Genomic DNA, 12335 nt, shown 5'->3' with positions numbered 1-12335 from the left:
TATCTACTGCACATCGTACTGTGATAGTTTGATAAGAACTGATGTAATATCAAAATAGAATTTATTGAAAGCGAACATAATAATTTATTGTTTGAACCCCATAACAATGTTTCCTCGGTTATTCCCGAACAATTGATGATCTACCATCTCAACTTCCCCATTTCACGTTCCACTCAAGTTCCATTTATCCATATTTTCGATATTCATCATATCATTCATAGTTCCATCCATCAACATCTTTTAAGCGATGGCATGCAGTCCGTCAATGATGCCGTCCTAATTACTCGACCGCAAACGAATCATCCCAATTTAGAAATCATTACTACCCCACTGAATTCGCTGAACTCCAGACTGAACGACAGCACTACTGCACAACATGTGGAATTTAGAGTATACAATGAATCGAATGTAAATAAAGGACAGCGGCAAAGATACGATGGTCGGAGCTTGATAGACTTGCTCGTCATATCAGCTTTGATGTGGTCTGCATGGTCATACCAATTATGGGATGTGGTTAAAGGGTTTCCAGCTCATTATAGATCAGGTTGGAATGTCGAGCTCGTAAGTCGCTAGGTTGAAATGAGTGTATAGGGCAACGCTTATCATCATGCTATAGACTTTATTGTTAGCATGGATCGCATCTTGCGTGCTAGGGGTGAGATATATATGTAATACTATATTATACGGTAAGTTTCTCGATACTTTCTGCATAACTAATCATACTGATTGTTGTATTAGAATCCTTAACACCACTACCGGGGTTAGGTGTTCAAATAGCCTTGACTCGAGGTGTGAGGTTCCCTTGGCCGCTCACCACAAATCGCAATTTCCTGCTGCCGATATCTACTTCATATTCATTTGTCCCTCTTTCCGAGATATCCACGGTCATTCTCAACCAAGCCTTACATGGATTCTCAGTTAGATATTACCTTAGTATAGTCAAAAAGGATGGTCAAGGCGTTATCGTTGGGTTCAATGTGAGTCTTCGTCGGTGCTCTTTATATTTTTGTTTCAGTCGCGTTGCGGCCAGACGGAAGTGAAAGATATTGATATTTCGGTATAGGCTATACGACCTACATTCGACGTTCTAAAGGAGGTATATCACGGAATTAGGGAGATATTGTTTGACGAATACGAAGAAGTTCCGCAAGATGATGACACGTGTGATTGATCAAAAACTCTTGCGATACCATGTTTACCCTTGTCCAAGATCACGATTGGGTCGTATAAGGAAAGCGTTACGTGGTCCGAATGAATTCGCCGCTAATCTACATATAATGTTAATATACTATGCTTTACTGCTTACGACTCACCTTTGTATCTTCTGTATATCGTGAACTTCCTTATTCAATCTTCTACTCATATCCATACCAATAAAAGTTGGACTATTATTCCTTAATTCGTATATGCAAGTTTCGTTTGCACCCAATGCTGCCAAGTTGGCAGCAACATCTTCAAGAGGGAAAGGATATCTCACATCTCGACCACTCATAAACTGTGTGCTTGAGATGTTTATAACAACTCTTTCTAAATTGTTTAATCGATTTGTTGTTAATGATTGAACCACACGAATTTGAGTTACAGGTATGAAGTTGTGATCTGGACCATTAATCGAAAAAGGCAATTCCAAATGATAAAGGTTGGGAAAAGTTTCCGATATATAAGTGATAACACTATCAATTTTATTCAAACCGAATCTGCTAGCTATTAGCGAGTGATCCAAAATTAAAACCTCTACTTGATCAGCATTATTATTTAAAAAAGCTTCACAGAAATCTTCGAATTCCTCAATCTGAAATTGTTTGAGCGTTCTTCAGTTTATCTCTTTATAAGGTAAATGATCTTGATGATTGAAAGCGCATATTTTCCTAATATCATTTATACTAATGTGGAATTGAGATATTTCTAATGAGCATATCCTTGGATCTCGAATATTTGCGTTGGTAAGGTATGATATATAATTCCTTGTTAAGCGTTCACTTCTAATACCATCATCTAGACCAGGAACACCCCAGAGTGATTGTACCGGATTTCGTAGATCTTTCGGAGCTTCAAGTACGGCACGAAATGTTCTTGAAACCGCTAATCCTGGATATTGCTGATCAGCGACTGATCTGGGCCGAAGAGACAGATTTTCTGTAAGGGGAAGATCACAAAGTAGATCCACCTTGTATTGTCCTTCGCTTAGCTTGTCTACAATCCAATCATATTTTCTTTTTCCCGTTCTAAGTTTTGATCTTTTCTCAGCTCTGATTAAAAGTGGAAGATTCCGAATTAGGTATTCTATCATATCTATCTGAGACGCTTCATTTTTGTCCACTGGAGGATCTGAATCGGTTAAAGTTACATATCGAATTGAGTTTTTATACACTTGTGAACGGTACTAAGTTAAAACACAATCAACTTTCCTATCCTGATAGTTGTTAAGTGAACTGACTGATCAACTCTTAAGGGAAAGCATTGCTTACTGACTGTATGCTCGTTGATGACCTTTTTTGCAAATTGATAATTTACATTCCTCCAAAGTTCCCTTGCAGCAGCTTCGAAGGATGATCTCTCCAAGGCAAGTACCCTCCAAAACTGCCTTCTCTCTACAAACTGAAGAATACCTGAAAACAACTCTGGTGTTTCATACACTTTTCGGGCGTTCATCTTGAGAGATCCATTGACCCCTTTGGTCTTGATTTCAAGAGACAGAGAGGACCATGCGATTGTAATGATGAAATGGAAAAAGAGTGAAATCAGTGTAAGAGGCCCAAGAAATGATGGTATAGAGCTGATGAGAACATTACGGACATCTGAATCATTCATTGTTGACATGTAAATACAGTGGCAGAAACAGGAACGTATGATGTGGAGGTCTTGAAAGCTTAAAGCTAGATAGATAACAAGTGGCACCTCCTTTGAGTTCACAAATCTGGTGATGTCTGGCGTGAACACTTGTTCGCGTATGGAGTATCCACAGGGTGAGCAGCTTCGTTTGCTCGGTAGGTGTTTTTGTACTATTTCAGTGTACACAGATTCAATGTCTACTTTGTCGCGAAGAATGAAACAGAGCATTACGAGATATGCATCTATCAAGTTACTATCTCCTGGATGATACGGAAGCAAGCAAATATGTAATTGGATCAGGCTAGAAACGATAAACATATGGATGTAGATGATGGACAGATCAAGAAGACGAGTTAAGCCTGTCCTCGTAGCTTTCGACTGAACTTTCGATTGAAAGAGGTGGCCGGATCGAGCAGATCCACAAAACATATGTGCCAAGGAGCAGTGATGAGCCCAGATGAATATTCGCATCGTTGAATTTGTGCAGGTAATATGCGACATTGCTATCCATCGATTCCCAAAGGCCAATAGGTATCAACGATCCGACAGCTTCTGAAGCTGGTTGACAGCTGAGCCATACAGAGAGCATAAGCCTGCATGGTTATCATTCTATCTTGTTGTCTCTGAGAGTGTGGAAGCCCTTGACGCCCGATCTTTGGGACAGAGCTACTATATAATGACAACACGTGTTATCATATTCGCTAAAACCCCAAATGCGGAGGGGTTGCCCCCAACAGAGATGTGTTCTCGTGAGTTGGCTCCGGAGCCAATCTTAGTCTTCTCGGAAGGAAGCGGGATCTATCAGACTACGACCGGCGAATGATCGCAGGACATCACTAGTCTTTAGACATGTAACGAAGAAATGATACATCGCTTTTGTTCACGGGAAGATCGCTCCACCTCGACAAGCTCGCGATGTTCCAAAGCCACTTTTCTTAAGCCAAGAGATATCCCGAAGTATACGGATCATCAATGGGTTGATGATCGTAGACTCGATTGTTGAAGAATGTTTTGATACCGTGTCCGGTAAAAGAATTACGTACTTCAGACTTCTAAATCTTGAAAATAAAACCTGAAACGTTGAGAGTACGTATGTGTCTATCTTTGCATTTTAGTTAACCGGTAATAGACGGGTTCTTTCTATGAAACAACCTAATTAAGGCTTTAGAACCTTGTGTTATTCGTAGGCACATTCGTGAGTACGCCCCATAACCTTCAGAGCTGGAAAAGTTTCTTTGTCGGATGCATTTCATACTTATTTGAAAAGTAGTGTAAGCATAGCTCCACACTAGACCAAAAGAGTCGACTTCATTCTTCGGTGTTTGGTCAACGACGCCTACGCATTACTCATTTTGAATATGTGCTTTACCCTGATAGTACAATATCACGCACGTTCGTAGTGTCATTTCTTGATTGCGTAGTAGGTCATAATGATTTATTGAAAAATTAGGAAGCATGACGCAAGGGGGTGAAATATCAACACAAGCACCATAACAAGCTTAGCCAAGAGAGGCATGATGAACGGGAAAATTGAAGTATATCGGTTAATTTTCGCGGAGTGACAAGTCGGGTCCATTCAACCTCTGCAACAACAAGTAAAACCTGAGGGAGGGAAATTTCGGTTCCTGATCGGTAGGTTGTACCTTTGTACATTTCACCGATTTTTTCTAAAAGTTTCCCCCAAAAAAGGAAAAGGAATTGCCAGATATTACGTGAGAAAAAAGATAAACCCTATCTAAAGATGTGTTCAATTTTATATCTCTGTCAAGCTTAATCAAGTTTGGATTTCAAATCGAGATCTTAGGGCTACAGCTTTTCAAAACGAAAGGTATTTAAGCCCTTAACAACAAGGTATAACATTTCGGATACTCTTATGTTCCCCTTTAGGATTGACAAGCGAGACGTACATAAATTTGATTCAGCTCCCGTACACATGAACTTACTGGCTTGATGCTGAGTTGCGAAGGCATCATGATCTTGTCATCATATACTGTTTTCGGAGATCTCTTGAAATCGACCGATAGTTGTAAAGCTAATAACAAATTCGTAAACAAGTTGAATCACGTAAGGGCATACCCCAAATGTATTGGGCTGAAATAGGATTTTTCGGTAATGCCATTAGATAAGCCTAACTCCAGTATGGTCGTGAACCGGGTCGGCAGATGCCTTATGGATCTCAGCAGGAAAGTATATGTGCGAAATGTATAAATAGAGCCGAAGTGGTCTCAACGATTTGACGTTGGTTTGCCTTCATCATGACGGATTGATGAGAACCGTTCATCTGATGGCGTTAGCATTTTAGCGAGATTTTGATAGGTGAAGAAAATGCGCAGACATATAGATTGTTGCGGCGAAAGAGGGGCCATATGGAATAAATAGACAAACGCCAAAACATGTGAGGATGACGTTGTCCAACAGATCTATTTTCCCCATTTATTTCCTCTTTGAAACACTGAAACTTGGGATTAACCTTTGATTGCCGATCGTTTAAGATCCGCCGAATATCCGTTTATGCATTTGTTTGAAAAGTCTAAAGAAGGACCGAGATCGAGTTTACATCATCAGATAAGGCTAAGAGCCTTGGTAATGATTAGCGAAAATGACGGGAGCGAAGCAGATCAACAAGATTCAAACGTAGAAAGACGATACAATCTAATTTACAGTTGAGAATAGCCTAATGGGGTTAGCAGTCACTTTGTAACTTTCCTCGTACCTTCTCTGGACCTTTTCTCTTAGGTCCGATTCGGACCCGAAGTCTCGTCTCATAAATAGCGGTTGTTCGACCCAATTTCGACTGCGATCATGGGCTGCGGTGATGGTTCTCTGGGTAGTATCAAGATCCATTTCAATCCCTGAGTATGGAAATGAAGACAAAGCCAAACAACCGTAAATTCGCCTTTCGTATTTGATTTTCACCCGGCCGTGATACATGGCGATCGGAAGATCTAACGAAGAGACGAAACATCGGATACGTATTTTTGTTTTTAGCCGTTTTTATAAATCTACCGGAGCAAATTAATCTTCCTTTCGGAAAAAGGGGAATTTTTTATATTTGTTTCACCGCAATAAATCTATGCATGCTACCGATCTATCGGCAAATGAAGCAATTGCGAAGAGAAAGAGAAAATAATTCCCATATTTGGTTTCGTGGCTTCTGGGCAGGGGCTTATGTGCGATGCATGAGAGAAGTTAGTCTCTTGGGATCTTTTTTAGCTTCCCTTCATTAAAGAATTACGCAATTACCTGAAAAGCACATGCACAGACAAGAAGAAACAGCGGAAATATTTTACTCCGATCCCCCAGCATTAGCGGAAAGGAAGAAATAACATGAATAACCGTCCCAACTGTGACACCCTCTTTGAGAAAGGGTCCAGGTCTATTGCTCATTCGTTTACGCTTACTGATAAAAGGCAAAAATAACCCAAATATAGCTTAAAATTCTCTCAACATAAAACTTAGTACTTTATTTGCGGCTTTAGCTACGAATTTATTGCTTCCTTGCTTGCTTTTCTTGGTGTTTATTCGATCAAACCCCATCCAATTTGTAGCCGTACGTATGTCGCATTCAGGCGTATGAACTCATCAGATCTGATTCCTTGTTAATCCTTACGCTTTTTTAGCCTAATTTTCCGGCTTCAGAAGGTTAATGACTTGGATCGTCATCAAAACAAAAAGGAAGCAATTTTAGAAGTAAAATAAACATATACCTCATGCCTTACATACTTCTTCTTTCATTTACCGACGACAAGCGAAAACACATAGTAAAATTGGAAACAAAGTCAAAAACGAAAAGAGCCTTAAAAAGTTAGATCTTATACATATATTCATAAACCCCCAATTCCCCTCCTTCTCCCCTTCTCTCAACCTTCTTCGAGCAAATTACCTTTCAAACTCAACGAGAAAACTCATTTCGTTCTTCATATCGGATTACAATTCCGTCAATTCACATAATATATTCATACTGTATTCCATATTCATTTTAATTTCGAAACGTCTTAGCTATTTTAGGCTTACGTCAAACTCAAGTTGAATTGGATTACTAGACACGTCAAGAAAATACATCAAGATTATTCAACAAAGTTAGGAGAAGAAAGAAAAGTCTTACTCCGCCCTGTCAATTAATTACGCCTCTTCAAACATCTACATCATTCAATATTCTGGAATTTGAGGTCGCACTCATTTACTACAACAAGCCTACTCCTCTCGTCAGCCCGTTGACATCTGTTTCAAGACATTGCAATTGAACAAAGAATACAATTTAGACTTTTACGCTAGATTCAGAAATTTGAATTGAAATCTAAAGAATAAGGTTGTTTTGAATAAACATAGATATACTAGTTTTGACATCATTTGGAATAAGGTACCGAATATACCACCATCATTAACGAAGATCATCATCATCGTCACCACTATTCTTAACTTTTTTTTATATTCATCTGAACACAATCACCACGTTTTCCAAGTGCCCACCTTCTTTTGGCTACGTTAGAAATCGCCTTTGTCCAGCCTTGTGCACACCAACACCTTCCTCAGCTCAAATCAGTTTAGTCAAAACCGGAGACTTTCGGTTCTTTAGACCAAGCACTACCTTGTTGGCAAGACCAAAGCATTAAACATATATTTGTCCTGTGAATGACATTCAAATAAGAAGATAACCCGATCCATTACACCACCAACATTGTTTCGCTCAGCGACGATCAATATCAAATAACGAGATCCAACTTACTATCTATCTCAAACGTATTGCCCTGAATATACACAAAGAATAACAGCTTTGACCACTCGCAGATAGCCTCAGCTCAATCTCAGATATCCTTAATAACCTTAAATTCCTTGTCTACTTTTCCTTTTTCTTCTTTACTTACTCGCTCGATCATCGAACGACAAACATTATAGCCATGGAAATGTATCAAGGCTCTTCAACGCAGCAACCTGCTGCTATATGTGCGCTTAAGTCACCTGTTGATGCGTGAGTCGCCCTTTCTCGCTGAATCTTTAGGAAAAGTGTATTAACTGCATAACCTCTTACAGCATTCATATACTCGAAGCTGTCAGGTTAGGTATAATTCCTCGAGTAACCAGGAGATTGACGGGTCATGAAAGAGCAATGATTAGGCCTGGTACAGTCTGGGTTTGGGAGGAAGGTAAGTTGTTAGATTTTGCCTAAAGAAAGAAGGAGCTGACGAGATGTACGATCTTGTAGAGGAAACCAATATGCGCAGATGGACTGATGGTAGACGATGGGGTGCTTCAAGAGTTGGCGGCGGTGGCTTCTTGGTTTATACTGAGTTTGTTTAATCCTCTCTTATATTACATCGCGACTGCTATACTGATATTTTCGTAACCATATTAGATCATCTGAATCCCTCTCGCCGCCTCCCTCCCGTTCCGACTCTCCTTACGGTCAACATAACGGATACTACCCTGGACCATCCTCATCTCGTCGGTCTGAAAGTCTCATCAAGCAAACTTATTCTACTACGATGACTCATCCAGTCACTGGTAAACTCAAGAAATTCCACGTAGTAGCTTACTCCAGTAAGCACAACCCTCAGGGTGATGTTCATAACCCTCTTCCTCTGCCACACCAGCTCCCTGCATTGGCATCACTGAGGGTTACACCTGGTATATGGCCTGAATGGGAACATCGACGAGAACAAGAATTCGGAGCAACGGGTAGAAGACCACCTTCTGCTTCTGGAACAGCTTTTATTCCTCCTTCGCAATCCGCACCTGTAACAGCTGTATCCTCCCCAAACGGACCACCATACTCCGTTGTAGTACCGCCAACTGCTTATCCCGCTCCTTCGCCCAGACCGGGCTCTCCTAGAGGCGATGGGATGTTTGGTAGACCTTTCCCTCCTCCACCATACCCTCAAAATCGATTCGATGGCAGAGGTTCACCAGCTTTACCGCCTCCTCAGGGCAACTTCCGAGGTCCGTCTGCTCCATACACGCCATCTTACCCACAACCGCCAAGACGAGATCCGTACGATGATCCAGCTGGATATCCAGGTCGTCACATGTCGGTTCCTCCGATGTACAATAATCAACCTGCGCCAGGAACCGAACGATTTCATCCATACGCAATGCAATCGAGGAATCCGAATCGAGTGACTTCATATCCTCCTTCATCCGGATCTTCCGTTTCCTCAGCAAACCTTCCAATGGCTGTACCAACAACGCCCACAGAAGGAGCGGGTAATCATCACTTGATTGACGGAGTTTCTTCCAGAGGTTCTCCAACTCAACAATATCCTTTCGCTTACTCTCGTCCTGATAGTTCTCACGGTAGACAATCTTATCAAGATACCAAACCTGATCGATTATCTCCAGAAGTAAAATACCGATCTCAACTTGATGGTAATTCCGATCCAAGAAGATATCCTTCCAGTGAAAATACATTGAATGGTGGACATTCTAGACAAGTATCTAACGCTTCAAGATCAGGTACAGAAAATTCACCAAATCAATCAGGTAGATTACAACCTCCTTCTAATTCAAATGATCTCGCTTCTGCTTCAGGTAGATCACCTAAAATGTCAATTTCATCCACTTTACTCAATCATCAAGGTCATGGAGTTTCTTCTAATTCGAATAGCGGACCAGGTTTGACTTTACCTCCCTTGAGAACCACTTTAGACGAAAGATCAAATGGTAATAATACGAACAATGATGGCGTCTTACCTAATTCAGGAAGGATTAGTCCCGGTGGTGGTGTAGTTGGAAGGAAAAGTGAAAGTAATAGTCCTAATGATGTTAAAAAAGATTGGGGAAGTGGAGAAGATGCTAGACAATTAGGTGAATTAGGTAGAAGAGTGATTTTGTAAATTTATTAAATGATAATCTCGAATAGCTCAAAAGGTATATCACGGTTTTTATTCGATATGCTTATAGTGAAAGTTTGATAGCATCTCTTAATATGAGTAATATGTAGCTTTTAGATGAAGGCACAAATTTTTCTTATTATTCAGATACGATTATATGCAATTTTCAAACAGGAGATTTTTAGACCGATTTAAGAAAGAGTTAGATCATTTATTCGATTCATTATATTCTACAACGTGAATTTGATTTTCAAAGATTGATGAAGAAATCAGGGTATATTATATTGAAATGTATACAATTTATTTAATTCTTCCTCATTTTTGTGTGAAGTGTTATAAAATAAAAGTGGGTAATGCAAATGAAGGTATATTTTGATTTTTGATAAATTCTTAAACAAAATCTCCTTATGAAATTATCGAAATCATTTGATCTTGTCTCTCTCCTTTGAATAGGAAAAATCAATTTGAAATAATGTCGAATATCGATTTAATCACTTCGACTCATTGATATACCATGGACAAAAAATTTCTTTATAATGGCAAAATATTCAATTTCGTCCCACTAACACATCCTACCCAATCACCTTTATCATTAAAAGCTAAATTATTAATCTCGTTATTCGCATTCCATGCTTTTACAGGTAAAATTTCTAATGGTTCACCACTTGTACTTGTTCCTGTTGTTGAACTTTCTGCTCTAGATCTAGATCTAGAATTACCTGTTGATAAAGGACGTGAAGAATTAGGAGTTATAGGTGGTGAAAGTGTTCCATATGGATTTGAAGAATTTGTTCTAGAATTTTGATTCGAAGGTTTGGTAGATGATGGTCTTGATTCAGGTAAAGGTTGAGTTAAATCATATAATAACAATTGACTATCATCGCCTGTTCCCATCAAAAAAGTCATTTAAGCTTCTACCATTCGATTCAATAATCAGATGGAGCTGCGAACTCACCGCAACTAGCTATCCACCCTCCACCTGTTGAATCACCTCTTCCAGGTGCACCCCATGCCAAACCTCCTAAAGGAGCTGTATGTCCTACTAATTCAGCAACAGGTTGTCCTGGACTTCGCATATCCAAGACCAAAACTTTATTATCGTCTAATCCGAAACATGCCATCATATGTCTGACGAATGAACAACATCAACTTGCGCCTTCAATACGTCATAGATATAACGGAAACTTACTGTTCCTTCTTGCTAAATGCTATCCTTGCCAAAGGTGTATCTTTACTTGATTCATACAATATTGTCGAATGTTCCAGCTGACGAAGATCGAAAGCTCGCAATGACCCATCTGCTCCGACCGATACGAAGATATCTGAGGAATCCGGTAGCCATGATCTGAGACGAAGAAACGTACGTTTTAGTACAAGCATTCTCGGAAGATGGTCCCGCGGCTTGAGCTTAGGATCGAGCTATTATAATCACTCACAAATCATATACCGCTCGATCATGGGCTATAAGCTGGGTTAGAGCTTGTGAAGTATTTATATCCCATAGTGTTGCTGTCGTATCTATTGAGCAAGTCACTATCGACTCTGGAGCTTTTGGATTCCAACTGAAAGATGTGACAGGCGGCAGAGATGCGTGAGGTGTTTTACTCTGTTCAGTACAACGTATAAGCTTTACTGGGGCAATTGGGCGCAAGGTGTAGGAATAGTTTTAACACTCACATTCGTCAACATACTTCTGCTTTTTACACTCCAACTACCTTCCGCATCACTCCAACCATTCTTTCCTATATATCCACTTCCAATCCCGTCCGAATTCCATTCTTTTGTTACTTCGAATATCCTCAAAGCGTCCCCTGAGGTAGCTATCAATTCACCTCTTCCTCCGTTATCTTCGTAGCCGATTCCGCCAAGTGATTCACGTGGCTCCCAGCCGACCTTTGTAGCTGGAAACCCTAGAGAGGTACTAGCCAGCTGTTGGAAACCTGCGGGGTGTTGAGAATGGCTATGGCCATGGTGATTATGATGAGGTTGATGAGAGTTATGCCGCGAATAGGGATCTTCATGGTCTACTACGATGAGTTTGTTATTTTGAGACGAGTTTATAGTCGTCAACGCTATGCGGAAAGGGTGAGACGGAGAATTAGAGAATGACACGCCAAAAAGCGGATCTACGAGGAAGCGAGTAAGTACGAATAGCTGAAGAAATGGATAAAATGGTTTCTCCTAAGTATGATTGCGGAGAAGAAGAAAAGAAAAACTTACAGCCTGAGTCATATTGGAGCAGACGCTGAGATCCCATATCAGTTGATGGACATGAATCTGCAGATCCACGATCAGAGAGCAAAGCTGCCTGAATCTTGAGGAAGACCTATATTTGAGTTTTGACTCGATGAAAGCCAGAAAATCTGTCTCGTCTTTAGAAGATTACTTGGCCAATTTTGAAGTCCTTACGTCTGTGGAAGTCTAATGCAAGTCGTATTGCGAGGACCAAGGTTAAGCGATGATGGTTTGACACAGTAGTTGTCTAGTATATAGTTGGAGGAATGAAATGAAGGAAGGCCTAATTGGCATGTCACCCCCTAGCTTGAATTTACACCAAACGCGTAATACACAGCCGAAACACGTGGGCTTCCAGAGTTCACAAATATCACGTGATCTAGATAATGTAGTATCAATGAGCGGCAACAAGGTAGAATACCATTTATTGTTGATGATAAT

General features: G+C 40.3%; 4 protein-coding genes across 4 annotated transcripts; 2 read left to right on the top strand and 2 right to left on the bottom strand.

The window, feature by feature from the left end:
- Window positions 1–252: 252 nt before the first annotated feature.
- I206_106835 (uncharacterized protein) lies at window positions 253–1171 on the top strand (the record flags this gene model as incomplete). Its single annotated transcript, XM_070203415.1, has 4 exons — window positions 253–561; window positions 617–686; window positions 739–977; window positions 1064–1171. 4 exons carry the CDS (start codon window positions 253–255, stop codon window positions 1169–1171), a joined length of 726 nt encoding a protein of 241 aa, XP_070059516.1.
- Window positions 1172–1309: 138 nt separating this feature from the next.
- Window positions 1310–2652, bottom strand: I206_106834 (uncharacterized protein; the record flags this gene model as incomplete). Its single annotated transcript, XM_070203414.1, has 3 exons — window positions 1310–1704; window positions 1981–2383; window positions 2473–2652. 3 exons carry the CDS (start codon window positions 2650–2652, stop codon window positions 1310–1312), a joined length of 978 nt encoding a protein of 325 aa, XP_070059515.1.
- A 5078-nt stretch (window positions 2653–7730) lies between these two features.
- I206_106833 (uncharacterized protein) lies at window positions 7731–9662 on the top strand (the record flags this gene model as incomplete). Its single annotated transcript, XM_019157342.1, has 4 exons — window positions 7731–7801; window positions 7864–7976; window positions 8036–8120; window positions 8186–9662. 4 exons carry the CDS (start codon window positions 7731–7733, stop codon window positions 9660–9662), a joined length of 1746 nt encoding a protein of 581 aa, XP_019010060.1.
- Window positions 9663–10190: 528 nt separating this feature from the next.
- On the bottom strand, window positions 10191–11916 carry I206_106832 (uncharacterized protein; the record flags this gene model as incomplete). The annotated part of the gene is made up of 6 exons (XM_070203413.1): window positions 10191–10543; window positions 10615–10787; window positions 10849–11004; window positions 11096–11265; window positions 11337–11785; window positions 11880–11916. The coding sequence occupies 6 exons, from the start codon at window positions 11914–11916 to the stop codon at window positions 10191–10193; spliced, it is 1338 nt and encodes a 445-aa protein (XP_070059514.1).
- Between the last annotated feature and the right edge of the window lie 419 nt (window positions 11917–12335).

This window comes from Kwoniella pini, chromosome 10 (genome assembly GCF_000512605.2).
Source record: "Kwoniella pini CBS 10737 chromosome 10, complete sequence".
Classification (NCBI taxonomy): domain Eukaryota; kingdom Fungi; phylum Basidiomycota; class Tremellomycetes; order Tremellales; family Cryptococcaceae; genus Kwoniella; species Kwoniella pini.
Note: the sequence above shows the minus strand (reverse complement) of the source record. Positions and strands in the feature narration are given on the sequence as shown.